The 21,454-nt window shown below is 41.1% G+C and overlaps 1 protein-coding gene across 2 annotated transcripts; it reads right to left on the bottom strand.

Annotated features, from left to right (window-relative positions):
* Positions 1-149: 149 nt before the first annotated feature.
* POLR2B (RNA polymerase II subunit B) lies at positions 150-21,411 on the bottom strand. 2 transcript variants are annotated; one of them, XM_086611336.1, is made up of 25 exons: positions 21,334-21,411; positions 20,987-21,059; positions 19,118-19,268; positions 15,824-15,936; positions 15,342-15,561; positions 14,239-14,397; positions 13,003-13,167; positions 11,351-11,547; positions 10,503-10,622; positions 9,943-10,129; positions 8,609-8,752; positions 8,228-8,367; positions 7,998-8,109; positions 7,451-7,605; positions 6,986-7,184; positions 6,708-6,876; positions 6,144-6,240; positions 4,711-4,805; positions 4,182-4,432; positions 4,005-4,094; positions 3,616-3,723; positions 3,109-3,222; positions 2,856-3,016; positions 1,317-1,512; positions 150-425 (listed from the first exon to the last, which is right to left on the bottom strand). In XM_086611336.1, exons 1-25 carry the CDS (start codon positions 21,350-21,352, stop codon positions 336-338), a joined length of 3,525 nt encoding a protein of 1,174 aa, XP_086467462.1. In that variant the 5' UTR covers positions 21,353-21,411; the 3' UTR covers positions 150-335. The 2 variants fall into 2 exon arrangements, with proteins under 2 accessions (XP_086467462.1, XP_086467463.1); XM_086611337.1 differs by lacking the exons at positions 14,239-14,397; positions 15,342-15,561; positions 15,824-15,936.
* Between the last annotated feature and the right edge of the window lie 43 nt (positions 21,412-21,454).

Genomic DNA, 21,454 nt, shown 5'->3' with positions numbered 1-21,454 from the left:
TTACGCACAGTTTTAAATCAGTATTTTGAAAAGCTGCAACCTCTGGCTTTTTCTAGCTCACTAATCATTCCCTCTTAACTCCCTCATCTTTGATTACCAATTTGCTTGCACACTTCTTTCACAGATACACAAATAAAGAGATTCACAACTTTGATTACAAATTTTAATTCTATTTACAGGAAATAAACATACTTTGGACAGCACATAGCAGATGAGTAAAACTATTTTAAATGCAACCTACACAAAATGAAACAAAACCTGAGCACTTTGGTCTCATTGTTTCAAAAAACAAAACACAACAAACACAAAATAAACAAACCAACCCCTTTTAAAGGCTAAACACTCATCATACGAGGTGCAATACTCATAGACATCAGTTCTTGGAAGAGCAGTTTGCAGGCATAGGGCATCCGAACCAAAGATATCTGGAAAGAGATTTCAAAAGGCTTGTGATAAGCACTCCAAAAGCATCAACTTCCACCACCCTCTACACAAATAACTTGTCAAGTTTTTGGCTCAAAAGTGAATCTGAAGTTATGCATGAAAGCATTCAACAAGAATTGCTCACAGGCAGTTAACAAAGCAAGACAGAAGCTGAGACTGTCTGTAGAGGCTACACAGCAGCTATCCAGAACACATTTTTAGTAAAACTTGCAGCCAAGGGATCTTATCCTAAACAAGAGCCATTTAAGAAGGGAACATGTGCATAGCAAAGGGTGCCTGATGTGCAGTAAACGCAGTTAAGATTTCCAGCACACATCTCTTCAGTAACCCCAATGCCATTGTTAAGAGTTGCAGCAGTCGGTCCCTAGCACAAGAACAGGCCTGTTTAAGGCAACTGTTTTTAGTGCTGCCACTCTCCCTTGACACAGCTCGGTAACCATGCACACACTACAGAGCGCTTTTTCTATTAAAAAAAAAAAAAAGCACAACACAAGACATCCCACGGGAACCCAGCTCCACAAGCGTAAAATCTTCATGGGGACAGACACAAGGGTAATGGCTCTAAATTCCTGATTCTGAGTTTTACTTCTTAAAATAAGCTCTAAAGCGTTTACTTTTAACGTCTCTGAAAACTCTGCACTGCAAAATACTTGAACAGTGTTTCCTGCCAAGTGACAGGCCAACACTGTACAACTAATATGAAAACATCCAAATTAACTAGGACACTATAAACACTTAAAACAGTTACAAAACTAAAATAGCAATTGTTCTGGTGCTTCTTTAAATATTTACTTCCCTATCCTCCTGTTCACCCGGGTGGTATTTCCTCTTACCCACAAAGAGAAACACTGGCTGACAGAAACCACACGTACCTGAGTTTTATTGCGGCATCCCCGGCATTCGTAGGTGTGAGTCCTTGTGTTTGCAATCGCCATGATTCCACAGAGGTTACAGACATGGACTTGGTAGGGGTCTGAAGCTTCAAACAATCTTTCTCTCAAGAACTGTGCTGCTCCATGAGCAATCTGGCAGTCTCGTTCCATTTCTCCAAAACGAAGGCCACCATCACTGAAAAAAAAACCCACTCAACTTTTGAGTTCATTGGCAAAATACATCAGGTCTCATTGGTGGAACAAGTAACTTATCAGAAACACAATAGCAGTATTACAAGGCAGAAGTAAAGCTGTGCTAATGCGCAAATTTTTTTTTAACAAAAAAAATGGGTATTTTCCTCTAACACCTCAGAATAAAACTGTTAGGGAGAATGCGAATGCAATAATTTTTAACGGCTACTGAGCATTTCTAAAGCAGATGTGAGACAGCCAACAGCCACAGCACAACCGTACAGCAAAATGAGGTAAACAATTAAACCACTCTCTACTTATCTATGATGGGTTTAACCTTGGCTGGCTGCCAGATGCCCACCAAGCAGGTCCCTCACTCCCCCATGTCGACAGGACAGGGAGAAAATAAGATGGAAAAGCTCGTGGGTTGAGATAAAAAAAAAGGGAGATCACTTACCAATTACCATCACGGGCAAAACAGACTCAGCATGGGGAAAATTAGTTTCATTTATTGCCCATTAAAAATGGAGTAGGATGGTGAGAAACAAAGACAAAGCTAAAAACATACTCTCTCCTTTATCCTTCCCAGGCTTAACTTCACTCCTTCATTCCCAACTCCTTCCTCCCCTCCCCGTGGTCAAAGCGGGAATGGGGGCTGCAGTCAGTATGTAAGAGTTCCTCTCTGCCACTCCTTTCTCCTCACACTTTTTCTCTGCTCCAGTGTGGGGTCTCTCTCCCACAGGATAGTTTTGCACAAACTGCTACAGCATAGGCACTTCCCACAGGGTACAATCCTTCAGGAACAGATTGCTGCAGCGTGAGTCCCCCACAGATCACAGCTCCTGCCAGGAGCCTGATCCAGCATGGGCTTTCCACAGGCTCCAGGCGGACTTCTGCACCGCGGTGGTCCTCCATGGGCTCTGGGCAGACAATCTGCCTCACCATGGTCTCTCCAAGGGCTGCAGGGGGATCTCTGCTCCAGCACCTGGAGCACCACCTCCCCTCCTTCTGACCCTGGTGTCTGCAGGGCTGTTCCTTTCACATTTTCTCACTTGTCTCACAGCTGCTGTGCAGCATTTTTTACCCTTTCTTAAATACGTTATCACAGACACACCATCAGCATCGCTGATGGGCTCAGCTGCGGCCAGTGGCAGGTCTGCTGGAGTCAGCTGTAAGTGGCTGTGTCCAGCACTGGTCCTTTCTCGGAGAACCTCAGCCGTGGCCCCTGCTACCAAAACCTTCACACCTGCACTCAATACCTCATCTTAAGCTGCAAAGTTGAGACAGCTGATTTTCAGGGCTAAAAACTTCAAAGGAAAAAAAAGAACTGTATAGAAACATCCTTACCGAGATCTACCTTCCATGGGCTGCCTGTTAAGTATCTGGATTGGCCCTCTTGCACGAGAATGGATTTTGTCATCTACCATGTGCTTCAGCCGCTGATAATATGTAGGACCAATGAAGATCTGTGACGTGATTTTTCGACCAGTGAAGCCATTGTAGAGGACCTGAAGTAGTCAATGCAATCACTGAATCATAAGCCTTATGATCTATAAAATGTATATTAAAAACATCCAGTGAATCGATATTTTGATTATACCTCATTTCCTCTTAGATGATAGCCATAATCTGATAAAAGATTGGAAATCTTCTGCACGTTGACAGCATCATTAAAAGGTGTAGCATCACCAATTTCTCCCTTGTTTGCAGACACCTACAGAGAAGAGATTTGCAAAAGCTTGTCAGATTTCTGAAGGACTATACAACATTAAGCTATATTGAAGTTTTAACTCTTAATGCCAGAACTTGAGATTCCATGCCCATGATAGCAGCCTATCTTGCTTTGTTTAATCGGCTACACAATTTATAGTGAGATTTTAAAAAATACACCGTATCAACAATCTTGCTACTCCTGTTTCTATTCCAGGAAATGTCTGGAATAAAAGCAACAGATGATAGAGTACACTGTTGACTGACTTGCCAAACAAAATTTACAGGACTGTAGGTCCTCCCCAAGAAACCCGCTTTTACTATCAAGTGACTGGAGAACAATCCTTATTTTAATTCATATACTGCTCAGACCTGCAGCATAAAAGATTCTTCTTACCTTCCCCTGAAGACACTCAATCAAGTGACCAATGGTCATCCGGGAGGGGATGGCATGAGGGTTGATAATGATATCAGGTGTGATGCCTTCACAGGTGAAGGGCATATCCTAGAGCAGGGAAACAGAGAGTCAGTTCTGCCCAGAATATCAGCTTTAAGAAAAGCAGTTCCATGGATCCAAATTAAACCTTTTAAAGCATTTCAAAGGCACTGAAGTACCATGTAAGAAGCAGCTGTGTCCCTTTCTAAACATATTTTAGCTTAATGTAAGTCAAATATTGCACTCTAGTAGACATTTCACAGACAACTCACTTGAGGCAGTTACAATGCTGAGAAAATCAGAGATAAAATGTTAAGAAGGAAAAAGGAAAAATAAAAATAAATCACTACCTCTTGCCTGTACTGGATACCACAGGTTCCTTTCTGCCCATGTCTGCTGGCAAATTTGTCTCCAATTTGTGGGATTCTTACAGAGCGTACCTGTAAGCCATAAGAAAACATTCAATTGGTAAATTAAATACAGAACAAAAATTATTAAAAGCAGAAAGCACGCATGTCAGTGCTCACCCTAATCTTGCAGAACTTGTATCCTTCCTGGTTAAGGGTTACCATGACCTGATCCACAATACCAGTCTCACTAGTTCGCAGAAAAGTGCTACAGTCTCTCTTCGTGAAACGTCTGTTGGTGCTTTCCAGTTCATCTTCATTTTCTGGCAGTGTTACTGTTTTGCCAATGATGACATCATCCCCAGACACACGTACCCCAGGTGCTATCAAACCGTCATCATCAAGTTTGTCATAGATTGCATGTCTCATACCTTGAGAAAAAAGAAAAAAAAAGTAGACTCCCACATTTTTCCACATACTGACTTTGATGTCTGGTAGAAATTCAACAAGTCTGCTTGCAACTTCAGCCTACTGCTGAAATGTATAATTTTATGCAAATATATCAACTGATGTATTTTGCTATTAATACAGACATTGCTGCTATTTTACATGATCCCAAATAAAGACTAAATCAGTCCAACAACATTAACAACCTTGCCAACAAAAAATTAATTTAAAAACTCAGTCTTTGTACACTCCTACATCTTACCTTGGCAAGTCTCCCGCGTAGGCTTTTCAAAAACTTCCTCTTGGTCATACCCTTTTTTAGACTCTTGCTCTTTGTATGAGCGATAGAAGACAGATCTGAAACAACATTATAAAGCCTTCTCCAGTGAAACCAGCATTGGTTTTTGTCATCTGTACCTCTCAGTTTCACTATAAGCACCCTTTTATCACATATTATGGCTACTGTTACTAATGACAACCAAAACAAATAATGTTCACATGCCACATAACCTTTCCTCTGAAGTCTTATTAATCTGTCCATCACTAAGGAAGGGAAAACAAAACCAAAAACCACTTCACCAAACAACAGTTTCAGATAGCATTTTGATGGTCATTTTTCAGATATTGACAAAACACCTAGAACATGCTAATTTTTGATGAACTACAGGAACCTTCAGATCCGCTTGACATCTCAGAATTAGTTATTATTCCTGAAGATTATTCACATCTTCATCCTATTGTTCTCCTATTACTTTTCTCCTTACATCTGCCATCTTGCAAGCGTTTTTAGGCTTCTGCTGCTACCTTGCAGTGCTACACTCAGTACAACTGAGATGCAGTGGAAAACTTTCAATTTATATAGGCTTCTTTCTGGGACTTTAAGGGTTTTATTTGCTGCCTCATTTGCCAGCACACCAAAGCCACAGCTTTTCAGATAAATATTATCTGGTAATTTTATATTAATTATTATTAATAATTAACTACTCCCGCGCACACAGGAGATTCTACAAAAGCTTCACATGAGCCATAGAAGTCTAATAGTCTCATACTTACTCTACATGGGAAGGCAGCAGGCCTGAGACACCAAGCACACACTTCTTGGGCTCAACTTGGACACAAGAAAGTGAACAAAACAAGAAACCCACTGACCCACTACACAGCTAGGCACAGCCATCTAAAAATTACAATGCACAAAGTCACATCAGCTGCCAGTTGTCCCAAAAGCTGTTCCTACCAAGCAGACAAACATGCCAATCCTCTCCGGTAGCAACTCTTAGGCTACTGAAGACAAGACTGTATTACAAAGCTGTGATATTGGCATTAAGGAGCTCATGTAACTGGCAAGAGCTATATGAAAATATAATAGCAAAAAGTCCAAGTATTTTTTTCATTTAACCACCATACAAAGAACAGTAAACATTGTAAATAAGACCAAAATGAAAGAGCTGGGAAGACAGAGTGGGAAGTCAGGTTACACAAAGGATGAACCATTACTCACTGTGTTTTGCTAAAATATACATTCACCATTTTCATTGTGCTGCTGCCTCCACCCATTTAAAAAAAAAAAAATTTAAAAGCTTCTCAGGTTGAAAAGATTTGGAGAATGGTGTCCTCCAGCGTCAGATGACCTTTCCTTGAGCCTCTGAACAACAAAGAATACTTTTTTTTTTTCTTTCAAACAGTTAAAAGTCTCACCTGAAAAAGCCTCTGTCTACAGCAGAACGGTTCATGATGACAGAGTCTTCCTGGTTATAGCCTGTGTATGATGCAATGGCTACAATCGAGTTGATACCTATAATATATAGACCAAATACTTTGAAAGGCTGTGCACACACCAGACAGGCATTACTTAAAACTCAAAACAAGCTGTATTCTCTACAATGAAGCTATTCTACCCTTTCTGAGATAAAATCTCAATGTTTCACACACAAAAATGTTGTGGTATCAGCAGATGCAACTTTAGGTAGAAAAGAGAGTCAAGAGCGACCCCTTGTGAAGAACCTAGCAAATATCAATACAGAAAATGCATTTTTTCTGTTAAAATTTTAGCAGACTATATGGATAAAGTAGTTTCTGCTGAACACTAGCAATGTATTTTTTGCAGTCTAGGTGTCAAGCTACAATTCAACATTTAACCTATAATTGTTTTTAAATTACATACATTTGCTAAATATTCAAGTATTATACATGCAATATTTATGACATGGTTTAAACAAAACAGTAGTATTTTTGTTTAATAAACATTCACTGACAACATACCTGCTGGTAACTCTCTAAATCGCAAGTACTCCATGGAGCGTGTGGTTACAAGAGGCTTCTGAGGATAATACAACACATGGGCCAGCGTATCCATACGAACATGAAAGTTTGTAATGTAAACTCCCATAGCCTGTTTACCCATAGCAGACTGGTATGTGTTCCTGGGAGACTAGACAGACAAGGAAAGACCGGTATATATGTACATAAAGCTCTTTATGCATACACCTGCGAGTTTTCTATCAACTTTAAAAGCAGGATGTTAGAAGTGATGCACTGACCTGGTTGTGATCAGGGAAAGGGATAATAGATGCACATACTCCCAGGATCATAGATGGATGAATCTCACAGTGCGTGTATGTTGAACAATAGGCCACACCTTTCTCTTGCAAGTCATCTGGAGTCATTGCCAGCATCACAGTCTCTTCTTCCAGCGTATCAATGTACTCTACTACACCGCTGGCCACGAGATCCTGCCAACTGAACAACCAATGTCTGAAACACTCAACTAACATAAAATGGGTCTCTTCAGCAGTAACAAGAACAAGGACTTCCCTGGATTATTACTACCACCGCCTCAGTGTGATAAAAAAAAAAAAAAAAAAAAAAAATTAAGCTACCAGGCAGGGAAAGCATTTTTGTGTTGCACAATAAAGCTTTAAACATTTCTCTCTCTGATATGGAGGAACTTGCAGCTCCAAGATGGAAAATTAGACATTCAGTTGAATTTCAGGAACATCTCTCACCTGTAATTGTTATACTCTCGTTCCTTCAGTTGGTCAATATGTCTTTTCTTCAACAGCAACTTCTGTTTTTCCACAATTAAAAGAGGTCGACAAATTCTGCCTGCATCAGTATAGATGCGGATTTCTCGCTCACGAATATCCCTAATCATTGAGACCTGTACAAGAAAGCAGCATCCCAGGAGTACAAAGTGTCAGCCTGGAATCAGAACTACAGAACACGAAACAGGGTAACAAAGTTCCCTAAAGCAAAACCTTACAGAAGCTATCAGCAGCACGAAATAAACATTAACACTCCTACAAACACAACAGAAATCAAAACAAACCAAAAAAACCTATAACCAAACAACAAACCACAAAACAACAAAAAAATCCCCAAAAGCACCAAAACTCCCAAAATAACAAAAAACACCCCCCCCAAAACAAACAATGTGAAGTATGTTCAGAAAGAGACTTGCAAATAATGCTATTTGGAGCTTGCAAAGTAGCATCAAGTCCTTATCCTCTCTCATCTAAAAAGGCACCCAAACTCTAGATGTAAAATTTATACCTCTGACACAATAATGTCCATCTGACGACGGAGCTTCCTTAAGGTATTCATGAGCTGCTCTGGATCTTTGTGTATTCCTACCCAGCAGCCATTAACAAAGATCTTAGTAGCACTAGAAAGAGGGAAAACCAAACAAATAAAAAACCCACAAAAAAAAACAAACCCTTGAAGTATTGTGCAGGATAAAAAAAAAATCTTAAGTCTATTTAAATAGTTTCATTTGCACATACTCAGCTATTGCTGCTGGAGATATTTCTTCCAGGTTTTCCATACTCCACTCTTCCAAGAATTCCAAAATTGGAGATGGCTGAGACCCCACAGAAATGTAAGCCATCAAGGCTAAGTTCTTCACAAGTCCTACTGCATGACCCTAGTAGAAACACAAAGTTAATTTGCATTTCCAAATCAAGGGATTCCTCCAAGAAGATCTGCAAATTTGAACTTCAACTTCTCAAGGAACCGGACACAAACATGCTGTTTCCTTTGTTAATTAAATATCCATGTCAACATTTAAAAAAAAAAAGTACAAGTGATCATGACAAGTGCCAACAACTAGCAGAAAAAACCAATTAGGCATGAGTAAGTACCAACATAAATGCTGCTTTCATTACCTCTGGAGTCTCAGCTGGGCAAACCATTCCCCACAGCGTATTGTGCAGCTGTCTGGGCTTTGCTAGTTTACCATCTCTACCAATTGGAGAATTCAAGCGTCTCAGATGGGAAAGTGTAGATGCAAAAGTCAGGCGGTTCAACACCTGCACAGAGCCAGGAATTCAGTTAGTCAAACCTCCTCGAGTGTGTGGTTGACAGGCATCATGACACATTAGAGCAAAGGATCAATGCTCTCTAGAAATTACGTACTTCAAAAGAACTAGAATAGCTCTGATTTTTGTTAGCACACTTTTTAGTTCACCTCCATTAATATTAGACTAAGTTTACCCTTAAAATCTGGGGTTTGTACTATACTTAACTCTGATCAGGTAACTAGAATGAGCAATACTCGTAAAAGTACTTTTTAAGATGCATTTTCACCAGGAGAGTTTGCCAGTACAACAACACAGAGATCTTTTCAAACTTGATTTGAAAAACTAAGACGACTCAGTTATTAGGAGCAAATAAGCATTTACATTCTTTTCAGAGTCTGCTCAAGGCTTCTCAAAAATTTAAGAAAACGTAACTTTACAGCCTGAAACGTGTTTATTTAAAAAGCAAATAACCCCCTCATACACATACATCAACACCACAACAACCAGGGACAGCTACCATCTTTGCCCCTTTCCTAACTTTGCTTACGCCAAATTATGATCTCACCACGGCTCCAGACAACAAAATGCGCAGGCATTTAAAAACTCTCACCATTTTTCTGTTCCCATCTTTATGGGAAACAAGCCAACTAAGCACGGCTCTAGGCTAATAAAGTCAGTGCTCCTCATTGTTAGCTGTGGAATATGTTATATTACAAGGTGTACCTCAGGTTTCTTTAACCACCTGTGAAGCACTGGAAGAAACTAAAGGAAAGAAATCCATCCTCCCCCTAAAGATTCCTTGGGACTAGGACGTGACCAGACACTAAGGCATACGCTCTAACACAAAAAGTCTTTTACAAGAGTTGCACCAACTGTTTCGCAGTGAACACAATAGCTAAAATCAAACAACAACAAAAAAACCCCAAACCCACACCAGACTCAGCTATTTGGATCTTCTGTTTCAGTTATGGAAGTTTCCTTTTAAAAATGGTTCTCTTTAACATATAACATGTATGGCTGTCAAGCAATGTTTAACTCTGCCATGACAGCTATACTATTTTTACATAGTTTTACTACTCCCTGCCCATGACAGGGAGGTTGGATTAGGTTACCTCTAAGGTCCCTTCCAGCCCATGCCATTCTATGATTCTATTAGGTAAACCTGGCAAATGCTACCATGCCTTATTGAGCTACTGTACCTGAGACACTCCTGCTCTGGCCTGATGAGCTTTCTTCTGGTCACCCCAGTTTCCAGTTGCCAATGAATACTTCAAACCATCTGAAATAATTCTTGTTTTAATTGCCAGTTCCAAGTTGAAATCTTTCCCTCTGTCAATAAACTTTTGTGCATATATTCTCACTTCCTTCAGCAAATTCTTAAACATTCTGTAGAAGAAGATGCCAAGAAACATGATTAAACAGTACTGCAGCAATTCAGCCTACCCAGCACTATTTGGAAAAAACGTCACTGGCCTCCTGAACAGAAGCAGGTAATTTGTAACTAGAGGAGGAAGGGGGAAAAAAAAACAAAACAAACTAACCTGTTTGCGAACATTCACAAAATATGCTTCAAAAGAAGCTGATGCTAGCCACCTACTATTAGAGGAAACTTACCCACTCCATGAAAAAGTCAGAATCAGATACAGACTGTTTTGCCCAAGGCCGGGTATCAGACACAACAGAACAGAGTTAGAAGCACAGAGTTGGCAATGCCTCTACCATTAATTATCTCCAAAGAAAATGTATATATTATAGTTACCCTCTGAAGAGGAAAGCTAACAGTGGCCCAGCAAGATCCAGTCTTTTGTTGCCATAATGATCTCTGTCGTCAAGCTCTCTTCTTCCCAGTGCTGCTAGCAACAATCTATGAACCATATACCTAAGCAAATAAGACATTTTGTGTTTTAAACAGAGCAGACAATCACAAAGATTACACACTTCCATAGATAAATCAGTGAGCTGTTTCCTAAAGGTTGTCCATTCTAGATCTTTTGGATACTGCTATTCTAAATCTAAAACACACCTACATGTGGAGGTGCACGACTCACTGAAAGTTCAGATAACTACACAGATAAGGTAATATTTACATCATGATGGCAATGTGTCTTCTGCTATGTCTGTCCTGTACTGTAATATGGACTATGTTTAAGCACATGGAATCAGGAGTAATATGGTGTCTCCAGATGCTATGGTTCATTTGCATACCAATAAGCAGTGATCAAGAGGATGTGCTAATAGCTCTAAAGAGTGGGTTTACATTACAAACAGCTTATCAGTAGTTATCTACATATTAGTTACCAACCTCTATATGTTGTCCATGCAACACCACGTCAAAAAGAGTAATTTATCACTATTGTAACATCTAACTTAAGATCTAGAATGCATTGGAGTTTTATTTCTTTTTTTTTTTTTTCCTATTTTATCAGCATTTGCATTTTCTTAGCTAGGAAAAGATAAGTGCCCTAAAGTTTATCACTGAGTATCCAGAAGACTGAGGTTAAAAACAAACTCCTCTTCAGTGCATTCTCCCAATCATAATACATATATGTGAATAAAATCTGTATTCAGTGTCCGTTTGCAGATGTGTGACAGAAAATACTGACATACCCTAGAAAATAGGCCTTTTTGGTTTCACAGAAGTCACTGACACCAACATGCGGGAGCATTTCTTTCTGCAAGACTTCTTTAGCGTACTTGATTCTCTTTTCTTTGGTGACACCTGGCTTTGCACCTCTTGATCCAATGAAGTTTAGAGCAACATTTTGCTCCTGAATGACAAACGCTTCATCCAGAGAAGGTTTGACCTAATGCACAAAATACAGCAAAATCCTGTAGCATCCAGTGCCTGCTGGGGTTAATGGAAACTACTCAGTAGTTCACTGATAATTCTTTTCAGGAACTACTAACTACTGATCCATTTTTTTCTGGCTTTACTGTATCTCATGGTTTAACACAGCTGAAAACTAAACACCACGCAGCCGCTCTCTCACCCTTCCCCATTCCCCAGGGGGTGGGGGAGGATAAGCAAGTGGCTGCTGGGTGTTTGGTTGCTGGCCAGGTTAAACCATGACACAGTAGCAGCTTTCTCAAGAGCAGCAGCAATCACTAATGGAGCATGCAGGAACCACACAAAAAATAGTTTAGACTTCAGGAAATAGTTCTCATTCAAGTACATTCTAGGCCTGTTGCTGTTTCAGGTATAAATTGGGATTTTACAATTAAAGTCAATGGCAGCAGGATAAGACACTCAATCCGTTGCACTTCATTCACTTAAAATACTCATTAGAATAGGTTTAGGCAGGTAACTTTTGACATTTCTAATAGACAATGCACAAAAATAATAAAGTAATAAATTGCAATTGGAAAATGAACAATACTCTGAATGACAATTAGCCACACCCACACACAGAATCATAGAATGGTTTGGGTTGGAAGGGACCTTAAAGATCATCTAGTTCCAAACCCCCTGCCTTGGACAGAGAAACCCTCCGCTAGACCAGGTTGCTCAAAGCCTCATCCAACCTGGTCTTGAACACTTCCAGGGATGGGGCATCCACAACTTCTCTGGGCAACCTGTTGTAGTGTTTCATCACCCTCATCGTAAAAAATTTTTTCCTTAGCTCTAATTGAAATGTACCCTCTTTCAGTTTAAAGCTCCCTTGTCCTATCACTACAGGCCTTTGCAAAAAGTCAATCTCCAGCTTTCTTGTAGGCCCTCTTTAAGTACTGGAAGGCTGCTAGAAGGTCCCCCTGGAGCCTTTTCTTCTCCAGGCTGAAAAACCCCAACTCTCTCAGCCTGTCTTCATAGCAGAGGTGCTCCAGCCCTCGGATCATCTTCATGGCCCTTCTCTGGACTCACTCCAGCAGGTCCATGTCCTTCTTGTGCTGGGGGCCCCAGAGCTGAACGCAGTATTCCAAGTGGGGTCTCACGAGAGCTGAGCAGAGGGGCAGAATCACCTACTTCGACCTGCTGGCCACGCTTCTTTGGATGCAGCCCAGGATACGGTTGGCTTTCTGGGCTGCAAGCGCACATTGCCAGCTCATGTTCATCTTCTCATCAACCAGCACTCCCAAGTCCTTCTCCTCAGGGCTGCTCTCAATCCATTCTCCACCCAGCCTGTACTTATGCTTAGGCTTGCCCCAACTCACATGCAGGACCTTGCACTTGGCCTTGTTGAACTTCATGAGGTTTGCACAGGCCCTCCCCTTGAGCATCACCAAATGTCAAGCCAGGAAATAACTTATTTAACATATATTACCATTTCCATCATTTCTGGATCTTCGAAGTCATATATGATGTGCTCTAAAATGTCCCTGTCAGACACAAAGCCTAGTGCACGGAAGACAATTATGATGGGAACTTCTTGTTTGATATATGGCAAAGTCGCTACAATGCGCTGACCAATAGCGCTCTTCTTCGCACCCTGAAAAGATGGGGAAAAACATACATTAGTCCTAAATGATCTTGCCTTTAAATAAAAATATCTCTCTGGACTTGGACAATACAGCATAAGCATATTTATTCAAGCACTACAGGAAACCATGACTTCTCAGCAGGCCAACTGAGGAGCTATTCTGAAACCTTACTCCAGCAGTGACTGTTTTATTTTAAAAATATTTCAGACTTTAGAAGTCTGCAAAACCTTGGAAGGTTTTTGCTGATACGAAGGAATTTAAATAATATAATTCATTCACTCGTATGCATCCTTTCTCTCCCCTTGTGCATTCGCAGAGCAATCCTATCCACCTTCAGCTTTCCTTCTGTCAGCTTAAGTCCAGCTTTTCTAATCCACTGTGTAAGACACTCACTCTCCCCATCATTCAAGAAGCTGCTCCCCTCTCCCAGAAGGAAACAGACATTGTTTGGGATGCAGAGGGACAACCACTCAAGAGTGCCCCAGCCATCAGGAGCGGGAATGGCATAAGGGTGCTATTGAAGTTACTCTTTGAACACGTTTGGGAGTTCCCAAATATCAATGCAATCATAAACAAGTACTGACACCTCCTGCTTTTGAAGTTATGAATTGCACTTTTTTCCCTCACAGGTGGCACAATTAGATGTTAAATATGAATTACTGTGTGTTCTGCAAAACGTATCTAAACCTTGGCTGTCATCAAAGACAGGGTCCCTGCTCCTATTCTTGTTCTTTGTCAAAAAAACAGGAAGCAGCTTGTTTGGATTTTCTGAAAACTCATTTACAGTAATTTTAAAATTATTTTTTAGCCTCGTTGTACAGCCTGCCACAAATTGAGTCTTCCTCAAATTGTCTGTCCCAGAGACAGGCATAATCTATGACAGACAGAATACATTTTCATTTAATCTTATCTTCTCTATAACTTAGCATCAGAATAAATTTCTTCTCAAAAAACCCAGAATAAATTTCTTCTCAAAAATCCCAAAATTAAGTGACATGAAGAGACAGGGCAGCAATAAAAATCCTAAAACAATCTTTAATGTAAGCCCCAGGGCAGGGGTTATTACTGCTTAGGCATACCTGCCCACCTCTGGCCAGCATGCTAACCCATATAGTACTTGTCGGTCGAGAGGAATTTTCCAGACAAGATCTACACTCTCCTGTGTAGGCATATTTTGAATCCTTCTTTGCAAAAACATATACTGTGTTTGTAGCCATTTTCTCTTGAGCAATCAGAACCTGTGTTAGAAACAAGAACACTAGTAAATAACTGACAAAAGGGCATGCTGAAATTAACAAGCACAGTGTGCTTCTACTATTCCTTCAGGTGCCTTAACTTTAAGAGCACTGCACAGCATGAAGTCAGTTTGCCAAACTCAGCTGGATTACAATACTATATTTTTAAAACATAGAGTAAGCAAAACATACACCTAGTTAAGACAAAATAACCAAACCAAAAGACTCCAAGAACACTGTTCTCTGTGATTTACTTACTGCATCTGCTAGTTGTGCAGAGACATTTGCATTAGCTTTAGGCACAACACTGATAAAGAAAGTATTTCACTATCTACTTCTAAGGCCAACACAGTACACAGGCATTTAAATTTAAATGCCAGCTCTGATGGTCAAGGCCAGATTTAATTTTTTTTCTTCCCCCCCCTCAAGAAGAAAAACACAATTCTATTTCTTTTGCTGCGTTTGCTCAGGTGTACATTACAAAAAAACAGCAGTTTCATTGGTGAGGCACAAGCGTGGAGACAACATGATCTGCTAAAGCTGAATCCACAGCAACAGAGGGAAGAACCTAATCTTATAATAAAATGCATCTATACAGCTGGGAACAAAATGGAAGAGACTCTTAAGTGAAGAAGTGCCTTATTGTAGAGTGCATGCTGCTCTGCAACATTGCAAATGGAAAGGCAAACCTACAGTACTTAATGGCATTTGATGCGAAGCAGCTTAGGAAACTGAAGGGGAACGTGCCTTAGGGAAAAAAAAAAAAAGATGGCTCAAGAAAGTCCTAACAGAGGACTAAAAGCCAATCTTTCTACAAGATTACAAGTGCATGCAGTAACTATAATATATTGCAATAAAAGTGCTTATGTTCCTGGCAAAACATATGGAAACAAGTAACAGAACTTTCAGTGTCTGTAAGGACGGCTGTGAAAGGTACAATCCCTTACCTTTTCTGATCCATTAATGATAAAGTAGCCACCAGGATCAAGTGGGCATTCATTCAATTCACAAAGATCACGGTCAGTTAAGCCATTCAATAAACAGTATGTTGAACGTAACATAATAGGAATTTTTCCTATAAAAGTTTTCTGATGCTGTGTCTGTAACTGATCCTCCCCTTCTTTAATAACTGTTTTAGTTATATCCACATACAAGGGGGCTGAATACCTACAGAATAAAAACACCACTGTGTTATCTATCAGTTACTACTCCAGGTTGTACACAAGGACAATGGATGCAGTTATTCAAGCACTCACTGGTAATACTAAGCATTGTTACCAAATCACCATCTGGGTTTAACAACTAGACATTGCAACTTAAATAGAGCAGTAATTACTACATTTTCAAGGCACTACTAAATTGAAAAAGACAATTAATAATGCAGGGCCAGTCCTCCCTTGTGTTTATCCACTACAGAGTTTATTCTTACGTAAGGTTTCTCAGCCTAGCTTCATTGGGCATCATAGGTGAGGGTGCTCCATCTCTTTCCCAATGTGTAGGTTTGGAGAGATAGATTTGTTCAAATTTCAACAGATACCGGGGCTGGAAAACAAGAAGACATTTACCTGTAACGGAAGAAACATCTCTTTTGTTTGTTCAAAAGCAGCCTTAGAGCTTAAAATACCCAGTGTTGCTGCATGTCCTCAGCTCAATGTATGGAAACAATCCTGCTTCAGATGACCAGATCAAAAAAGCACTCAAAAGCTTCCAATAATTTCTGAACATCTCATTAACAAAAAAAAAACAGAGGAAGCTAACGGGTCAAAGCTATTTGTAAGAGAAGAATAAAGTATCCAAATAGGTCGTCTCCCTATAAAATAGCTAACAAATTCAAGATCTGCCAAGTCAGTGAATATATTAGCAGACAGAATATGCCTTACATATACCTATTTAGATATTTATCACTTACGTAACTTTAGATAAAACTGCTAGTTTTATGATGCAAAAAGGTGAATCTGCTTCAACACTCACAATGAGATAACTGACGTATCAAAAAAGGTGCGAGTTTTTGTAAGACTTCGCTCCCATGCATAAAACATTGAATTTAATAGCTTTGGTTTAGTTCCACAGAAATCCTTCCACGTGTTACAATGAAACAATGGGCATGAAAGGACAGATATCGTTCAGCAACAGAACGATTCTCAGGATCTTCATTTTGCTCCGAAAGCCACTCATCCCTCCGAATCCTACTGCAATGAGATTTAGAGCATTCAGTTCACTTAAATCAAAAGCCTTGTATTTAAAAGAAAAGGATAAAAGTTTTAGAACAGTGCTCTTATCAAAGTGCGTTTGTGTATCTGGTAGGGGGAGCCAGAACTTAAAAGCAAGCAAGCAGTTACACAACAGTAGCTTTGTTCAAGTGTTTCATATCGTGTGTGTGTGGTGCACAACCATGCTGAGGCAACTTGGCTCTTGGCCTCCTTGCATGCGAAGGACCTAGAGAGATGCTGCTGTACTCACAAAGCGTTCCTTCACAGAACAAAATCAAAGGGGTAGGGAAACATAAGGAAATCAGACCTGCATGCATACAATTTGAAAGGCTTGCTGCTTCACCGCCTTTGCCTCAAGTTGCTATTTCCCACCATGTTCCTTTGCAGAACAGAACCTAACCCAAAGAACTACGGTGCTGCCACTCCAAGTAAGCATTTGCCTAGAAGCCAGCTGAGATTATCTATTAATAAAACACAACTTGAATTCCATGTAGGCATTCTACCATATCTCAGCCATAAGGACTCTGCTGTAGCACACCAGCAAAGCAACACTTGCTCTAGCAGAACAAGCTCCAATGTAGAGAAAAAAAAAAAGTTAATGATTTATGTTGCAAGTGGTTTTAGGCTTTCTAAAATATATTTTCGTAGTCCTCATATTCATCCCTTTCCATGACTCATTAAAGGCAAAGGTGCAAATTACCCATCCCATACATTTTGTCTCACAGAGAGCCACAGAAACCACCTTTTCAACATCTGCGCTGCAGTGGTTTTGTTTCTACTAGAGATTAAACAGATTATTGCATCAATTTATCAAAAAACTGTTTTCAGACAAACTGAAGTGCCACTGCTGCTCTGTTTACAAGATATACTAACAACTAGCCTTCTGTATTCAAGATATTCTCTCTTACTTATTACTAACCAAAACTGCTACTGGAGAAGGATAACCATCACCAATAACTGAAAACACAGCAAGCTGTGTAACACTAGTTTCTAGGATGATTCTATAGGATCAGTAAACAAAGTAAGACTTGAATTATTGGAAAACAATCTGATTTCAAAAAGGCACAAAAGCTTCTTACAGCAGTAGGTGACAGAGACTCATTGTCAAACATTTTGTAGGCCAAAAAAATTCTCTTTATTCCTACCCAAAGAAACACCTTTTTCCTGGGTTTGCAGCAGCGGCCATGTATAGTACCAAGTTTCCCAGGTTCTCATGCAAGTGCTCTCAAGGAAAGCACATTTACCGTAATTCCTATCTCTGAGTAGGGTTAAGCCCTCCGATATGCTATAAATTGCCTGCAAAATTTGAGGCTGAGAAGTGGAGGGAGAAAGAAACAAGAAGTCAAATTAGTCCAATATATTCAGTCCCCTTAAATTAATCCAGTATCTTCAAACAAGGCAAGAGTTTGCCTGCAAGCGACTCTGAAGGAAAAAGGAAGTTTCGTTTTTCTCATATCTAGACCTATTCCTCAAACTTCAATTTGATAAGAGTAAGAAACCAACCTCTCTGATTTGAAAAAGTGAAATACTAGCTTTTGGGCAAAATGAAGCCAGGCACATATTCTTGTGATCTGAACCTTAACTACCTACAGTGCATACAGCAACTGCAGAACTGCACAGCTAAAGAATTTCACAGTAATACACATAGAATAACAGAAGAAACATTGAAAAGAATTACAGTGAGATAAATGCTTACGAACTGCTTGTCTAAAAAAGAAACTAAAAGTAATCTGTTATTCTCTCTACAGGATAGTTGTTTGCCTGAATAAAAAAACGCAAAGGAATAGTCAAAACGCGTAAAAATTCAATGCTCAGGTGTCCTAAAGCTCCTTTAAATCTCTACAGGTAAGCAGCAAGGTTGTGACTGACAGCAAGGGAACGGATCACTTCTGGAACAGGGACTAGACATGAGGGACAAGGATAAAGGCACCACAGCCACTGTAGAAGATAGGCCCTCATTGCAGAAGAGCCATCACACAGTGCAGAATGTAGACAATTTGTTCTCCTTTGGAACATGGTGCCAATGGAAGATGATGAGCTATGGCACCTTTTGAAAACCTGGACATAACTTCGGCCAAAGAAACCTAGCAGAGAACTTTCCAGCCATAAATCTTTCTTGCCATGGTAAAGCTACTGAAAAATCAAAATCCCACCAAAACATGGTTTGCTTTTGGCTACCTGACTTGCTCTACTACATCTGTTAGTGCGGTTTCGTACAGTAACTGACAACATGAGTTGCAGCAGTCAATTGTTCTTGGTCATTTCTCAATCAAAAATTCAACCAGTAGGAGTGAGTAACTCTATAGGAGAAGGAAATTCGATTCCATGGATAACAAAACTCTTGCAGGTACCTCATAGACTCCAATGAGTTCACGCTTCTGTCCTATTGACTGCATAAGCAGTGTCATAACTCACATATATTTCCATCTCTTGAGATGGAGGCTGAATAAAACCCAGCTAAAATCATTTTGCATTGTAAAAACACGTCACCTCTGCTGGGGGTCTCCACTTACCGGCTCTTCCACTTCTCCTGTGGCATGCTGGGCTTCAGCTTGTAAATCAATTGGTGGAGCATCTTCAACAATTCTCTGCACAGACATCTGAATAAACTCATCAAAAGAATCCAACTGCTGTCTGACTAAACCCTTTTCATCAAAATAGGAGCTAAAAAAAAAAAAGTGCCTTAATGAACAAGAGATCTCAATTCATGTACTTTATAAATCAACAAGCTTAAGAGGTATTTATTACAAATCCTTCAAAAGCCATGAAATATAGTACAGAATCAAACACATTCACTTCTCCCAAGGCATGAGTTTCAAACACAGATGCTCAAAACCACTAAACAATTATCTCTCAGTGTTTGAGGGCACAGACACCACAAAGTGACAGACTTGCTGCCACCTCTTGGCTAAGCCATGACTGTACACATAGTTTACCTTAAATTAATAGGGAAACATGATGACTGAAACCTCAGTAAAAGTGGCTTCAGCTAAAGTTTCCACAATGTATGTAAATTACTTCACTTCAACTAATTTTCCAAGCTGCAGTAAACTGAGTGCATGCCCTCAAGTCAAGGTAACAGTTCTCAGAACTTTTCTTAGCTTGGATACCCTCTGTTCCAGCCACACAGGGATTCCCAGCTTCACTCCTTCTCAGATTTCCCCTAGCCTTTGTATCACCTAGCTTCAATCCAGCACAACCTAACTGTAAAAAAATCAAAGCCCAAATTCGAAGCCCCACATCCTAACTTTTAATGAGATGACCTAAACATGTCTGCTGCATGAGCTCCTGCCAGCAGGCTCCTCTACCTCACATTCCTGAAACCAGCCAGGGAACCCACACTACCTCAGCTGCTGCCCTGTTGCTGCCAAGATCTCTAGAGAAAACTGGTAAGAACTATCTCCCTACCAATAACCTCAGGCTTCCCCAAGAAAGGGAACACACTCTTGGATATCGGGCTGTTGCCAGAGTGAATCTTGCCAGCATGGTCTGCTATTGCACGAGGGGAAGAAGGAAGGTAAAGGGCAACCTGTATCACAGAACGGTCGAGACTGGAAGGAACCTCTGCAGGTCATCTTGTCCTATCACCGTGCTGAAGCAGGGACACCCAGAGATGACTGTCCAAGACCATCTCCAGATAGCTTTTGAATATCATCAAGGATGGAGACTCTATAACCTCTCTGGGCAACCTGTGCCAGTGCTCAGTCACCCTCATGGAGGTGTAGCCTCAGCTGAAGGACTTGCCTCAAGTTACCTCCCACCTGACTGAAAGCAAAGGTAGTACTCTTTACTGGGCTGTAAGAGAAAGGACCTCCTCCTGCCTCCAAAGTTTCTCATCTCTGCTCTCCATCCAGGCTGCCTGTGGAACCACCCGTGCAGATGTACTGGTTTGTTTGCAATTACTGCCCTAAGACATCAGTCATATACATATTATGAATGATGCGATTACCAAGAGAAACACTTTTTACTCAGTCCCACACAGCATCCCACTCCTTAACAGTCACAAGAAGCTGCAGATCCTCAATGTTTGTGTCTGGCTAGAAAAACATTAACGTGGCGAAATAGCCAAGTACTGATTTCCTAATGCCAGCATCAGCCGTCAGATAAGTGGGCAAAATCACGTGTTGGATACGGAATCAAAATCACTTCTTACTTCATCCAGCACAGTGTACCCCACAGGGGGTCAGTAGGGCTTCTTAGTCCCTAATGACAACCCTGCTGTCTCTCTTAAAGCTCTTCTCCTCTGAAAGTGCTAAACCACACAATTTAGCACAACAAAGCCTGCAACTTCCATGACAACGCTGCTAGCGAACCGGATGCTACCTGTAAGACCAAGAGCACGTACACCAAAGCATTAAGAACAGCGAGTTTTAAAAAGTCACCTAATAACAATCCAGCAGGCTTCTTGCCACAAGTCGGGGGTGATTTCATCATCGTCTTCATCATACTGCATATCTGCCGAGGAAGCACAACGGTTAAGTCAGGCTCCAACCACCTCGGTGCCTCTCCCCGCCTGCTGAGGGGGAGGGCCGGCACACGGCGGGCTGAGGGACGCTGAGGGACCCCAGCGGCGCCCCTGGCCGCCCGAGGGCCGCAGAAGCCTGCGGGAGACGCCACCGCGCCCGGAGCACACCCCGCCCCCACCTCCCGCGGGCCCTGCCGCCCCCTCGCCCAGCTGAATCGGGGAAAAGGCCCAGCGGGGAACGGCCGGCAGCCGCAGCGCCCTCACCTTCGTCCGCGTCGTACATGGTGGCGGCGGGAGAGCCGCGGCCGGCGGCGGCCTAGCGGGGAGCGAGAAGCGAGAAGGGCAGCGGGGCCCAGCACCGAGCGCCCGTGCGAGCGACGGCGGG

Source organism: Tauraco erythrolophus, chromosome 5 (genome assembly GCF_009769465.1).
Source record: "Tauraco erythrolophus isolate bTauEry1 chromosome 5, bTauEry1.pri, whole genome shotgun sequence".
Lineage (NCBI taxonomy): Eukaryota > Metazoa > Chordata > Aves > Musophagiformes > Musophagidae > Tauraco > Tauraco erythrolophus.
This window is presented reverse-complemented; position numbering and strand designations above follow the sequence as displayed.

Coding starts and splice junctions, on each gene's coding strand:
- POLR2B (XM_086611336.1), bottom strand. Junction 7,606..7,997: donor TGGACATTATTGTGTCAGAG/GTATAAATTTTA, acceptor TTTCTTGTACAG/GTCTCAATGATTAGGGATAT. Junction 3,017..3,108: donor ATCATCTAAGAGGAAATGAG/GTATAATCAAAA, acceptor TGACTACTTCAG/GTCCTCTACAATGGCTTCAC.